Source organism: Tiliqua scincoides, chromosome 4 (assembly GCF_035046505.1).
Source record: "Tiliqua scincoides isolate rTilSci1 chromosome 4, rTilSci1.hap2, whole genome shotgun sequence".
Lineage (NCBI taxonomy): Eukaryota > Metazoa > Chordata > Lepidosauria > Squamata > Scincidae > Tiliqua > Tiliqua scincoides.
Genome location: NC_089824.1, coordinates 100,843,778 through 100,847,559, shown reverse-complemented (window position 1 = coordinate 100,847,559; position 3,782 = coordinate 100,843,778). Strand labels below are relative to the sequence as shown.

The following is a 3,782-nucleotide window of genomic DNA, read 5'->3' as shown; positions in this document are numbered from 1 at the left end:
CACCTCCTTGGGGTGGAAATTCGAAAGCCAGGGCACCACAGCAGAAAAACCAGGGCACCCTAGCCTCCAGCTGCCTCATTTCCAAAAGTCACAGAGGAGGGTCTCAGAAGAAGATAGCTGTATCTGGACTTCATGTGGGTGAGAAAAGGCAATCCATAGGATACCTGGCCCCATGTAATTTAGGGCTTCAAAGTTATTAACTCTGAATTGTACTCAGAAATGTACCAAGAAATAGTACAGCTGTTACAGGAATATCGGACTGCAGTCCTAAACAAATGTTCCTACTATGAAGTAGACATTGATAGGACTGCACTGTTGGAGAATTCCATAATAAAATGTGGAAACAGTCTGGCAATGAAATGGGAAGTACTGATTTCATAATGGCGATGAAAAAGAAAAAGCACTACCTTTACTGTCAAGTCAGTAAAGCAAGAATATTGTCTGCAGCAGCAAGAATAGAGGATGAACTCTTCCACAGTTGGAATGCAACCTGCTGGGAAGTTTTTAGTTGTGCTGATACAGTGGTACATTGCAGTAGCTTGCACCTTAAATGGTTGGTTTAGCATGAACGTTTGTGGGCAACTGCTTACTTCACCAGACATATAGAAGGAGACAGAGTATCAGGACATTTCAGAGTCATGTTCAGAAGAAGGGACTATCAGCTCTTCCAGTTAACCTGGTGTCCTTAGCCTTAAAATACTGACAGCATCATGTCTGGTAGAATAAATCATAATATTGCACCTGGAGGTGTAGGGAAAAGTCCAGGTTCTATCACATTGCAGATTCTCTCTTGCTTTGTGATCCATGAAAATTGCTTCCAATGCATGAGAATTAGCAACTCTCAGGAAACAGAGAATTAAAACCAAAAAGTTCCCAAAGTCCTTCCAAGCAACCAGGAATATCTGCGAAGGAACCCTTTCTGGAATTGTAAGCATTTCCATCCAGTTTTTAAAACAACATTATCCCCCGCCCCCCACTCACACACTCCATTCTTTCCCCCAAAAGAGAAATGCTCCTATATTTTCTGTCTGGAAAGGGAATTAGGCATTGATTTTTAACCTTTTTCATCTCACAGCACACTGGCAAGGCACTAAATGGTCAAGGCTCACCATCAGTTTTTTGACAAGACACACTGTGCAGTCAATGGAGGGCTCACATCTCCCCAACGGCCCTACTAATAAATGACCCTCTCCCCAATACCCACGGCACACCTGGGGATCATTTGCGACACACCCGTGTGCCATGGCACAGTGGTTGAAAATGGCTGACTTAAGACAACATATTACAGTGCCACACCAGTCTCAGACTGCCGGCATTTGTAATCCAGCATGGTCTGTTTAGTGCAGTGCTTCTTCACTAAGTAGCACAGAATGGCTGCTAATAGCACAACCACCAATGCGGTACTAACAATTGTTGCGACCAGCATTCTTGGGCTGCTGTCATCCTTTGGTGGGACAAGAGTGGGAAGTGATATTTTGGGGTCATATTCTGATGTTCTGGATTCAGATTCAGTCTCACCCGAGGCATCATCTTCAGGTACCCCACAGAATTTCAGCTCTTGGACAGTGCTCCCATCAGGGCAGGTGCATTTATGGCTACCGAGCAAATTTTCGCACTCAAAGTCACCACATTCACCAGACTCGCATTCATTGATGTCGGAACAAACTCTCATCCCGTCTTTTTTTTCTTCCACAACATAGCCAGGCGGACAGAAGCAGGATTCGTAAGTGTGCGGGTCGCACTGCGCTGGGCACTCGGTCTGATTACAGAACATGATACACTTATGAGGATTTTGGGGGTCGGGGATAAACCCCTGAAAGCAGGTGCAATGATACTTTCCATTCACAGCCACACAGTCGTGATCGCAGGGGTGGTTATAGCAGACCAGTTCCTTTAACAGGCACTTGTCCATCACCAGTTCGTAGTCAGGAAAACACTGGCACTCGTAACTCCCCTGGGTGTTGATGCACTCCTGCGGACACAGACCAGGCGTCACTTGACAGTCGTCGATGTCCTTGCAGCTTCTGCCGTCCGGAGCCAACTCATACCCCTCCCAACACATGCAGACGCCGTGGCTGCCTTGGGGCACGCACAGATGCTGGCAGGGCAGGTTGTCGCAGGGGGAGGTGCAGCTCCGCAGGTCCCCCGCCAGCGTCTTGCCGTCGGGGCAAGTGCAGAAAGGGCGCCCCTGGTCGTCCCAGCGGCACTGGCCGTCGCAGCCCCCTTTCTCCAGGCTGCAGTGCCAGGCGCCGGGCAAGGCGGAGCCCCACCGCAAGGAGGCGTTGCCGTGCGCGGCGCACTCCAAGCTGGCACCCAGGCTGGGCACCTCCACGGTGGTGCCGGGGGGGAAAGCCACGAGGTCGTTGTCCCGCACCCCGAAGGGCGTGAGGTAGGAGACCCCGAGGGCGGGCGGCAGCGCCAGCGGGGCGCACGTTCCTCCGGGATAGCTGTACTCGCAGAGGAAGCCGTCGGCGGGAGCGTCGCAGGCGCGGTCCTCCCAGCTCAGCCGGTGCGTGACCACCGCGCATCGGGGGCCGACGACGCGCCCCGCCGCGTCCGTCCAGTTGCTGTAGTCCGTGTGCTCGTCGCCCACCACCCAGCCGAAGCCGCGCAGCTTCTTCGCGGGCTCGGCGCGCGCGCCGTCGGGCAGGCGCAAGCCCAGCCAGGCGCTCCCGGAGCGGCCGCGCAGCAGCAGCGCGATGGCCTCGGCCGCCACCGTGGAGCGCACCGTCATGAGGTGGCCGCCGGCGCCCTGGCACACGCTCGCCCCCTCGGGGAAGCTCCGCGCCGCCCAGAACAGGGCGAAGCAAGCCGAGCCCAGGCACTGCGCGCCCGAGGGGGCGGCCGGGGGCGACGGCGCCGCCAGCCCCGCCACCGCCAGCGCCAGCGGGAGCAGCCTCGGCAGCCACATCATCGCGGGACGCCGCAGGGAAACGAGCCGACCGGGGGACGTGGCTGCTGCCGCCCCTCCGCTGCCCTTATAACACCCTCTGTGCGGGGATTCCGGCAAAGGAAGGGCAGTGCCGTCCGCCTGCCGGCAGGGAGGAGGGGGCGCCTCCCCGAGCAAGGCGTGAAGGGGAAGGCCTGCCTCGCCCGCGCTGGCTGAGTAAGGGGAAGAGGAGGAAAGGCTGCCCTCGGCGTCAACGGCGCCCCGCCTTCTTTCAGCGCTTGCAGCAGGAGTTGGCGCCCGTCCGCCCGCCCCCACCTCAGCCCAGGGCAGCGACTGCGTGAGGAACCCGACGGAGCGCACGGGAGGCGAGCCACGTGCCGGGTGGCCCTTTCCTCGCCCTCTGGCGCCCCAGAAGACCTTTGGGAGCAGCCCGGATAGGCGCGGCTACGAGAACGGCCCGCCCGTGTAGGAGTTGGCAAGGGAGCGGCCAACAGTTCCCGCTCACGTCCCAGTCCAACGGCAGGGGAGTCCACCCAGCCTCCTGCCTGCTTGCCTAGGAACATCAGCTGCAGGTTTCCAAGCGGGGATGGAGGCTTGCCCACCCCAAGGCAGTTTGGCGCTTCGCAGAGGCACGCCCCACTCGCAGACGCAAAATAAGACACGTGTCGCCAGAGCCAAACACGCAAACCCTTTTCGCACGAACGGCTTTGCCCTGCTCGTGGAGAACGACCAGGATTGGCTTCCTTGGCCCCGCACAGACCTGTTAAGGTGAAGGCGACATGGGTTCGGCGTGCTTAGAAGTTTCCATGCAGTTTTGAACCCTGCACGTGAAGGGCCAAAGCCTATCCAGTTTTTCAGCACTGGTGTAGCCGTGCCAGTGGGGTTTGCACTG

General features: G+C 57.0%; 1 protein-coding gene across 1 annotated transcript; it reads right to left on the bottom strand.

Annotated features, from left to right (window-relative positions):
- Positions 1–627: 627 nt before the first annotated feature.
- Positions 628–3,066, bottom strand: THBD (thrombomodulin). Its single transcript, XM_066625884.1, has one exon. It carries the CDS (start codon positions 2,912–2,914, stop codon positions 1,283–1,285), a length of 1,632 nt encoding a protein of 543 aa, XP_066481981.1. The 5' UTR covers positions 2,915–3,066; the 3' UTR covers positions 628–1,282.
- Between the last annotated feature and the right edge of the window lie 716 nt (positions 3,067–3,782).

What these genes read in the sequence shown, in the direction of transcription:
- THBD (XM_066625884.1), bottom strand. Translation starts at nt 2,914, where the DNA reads ATGATGTGGCTGCCGAGGCTGCTCCCGCTGGCGCTGGCGGTGGCGGGG.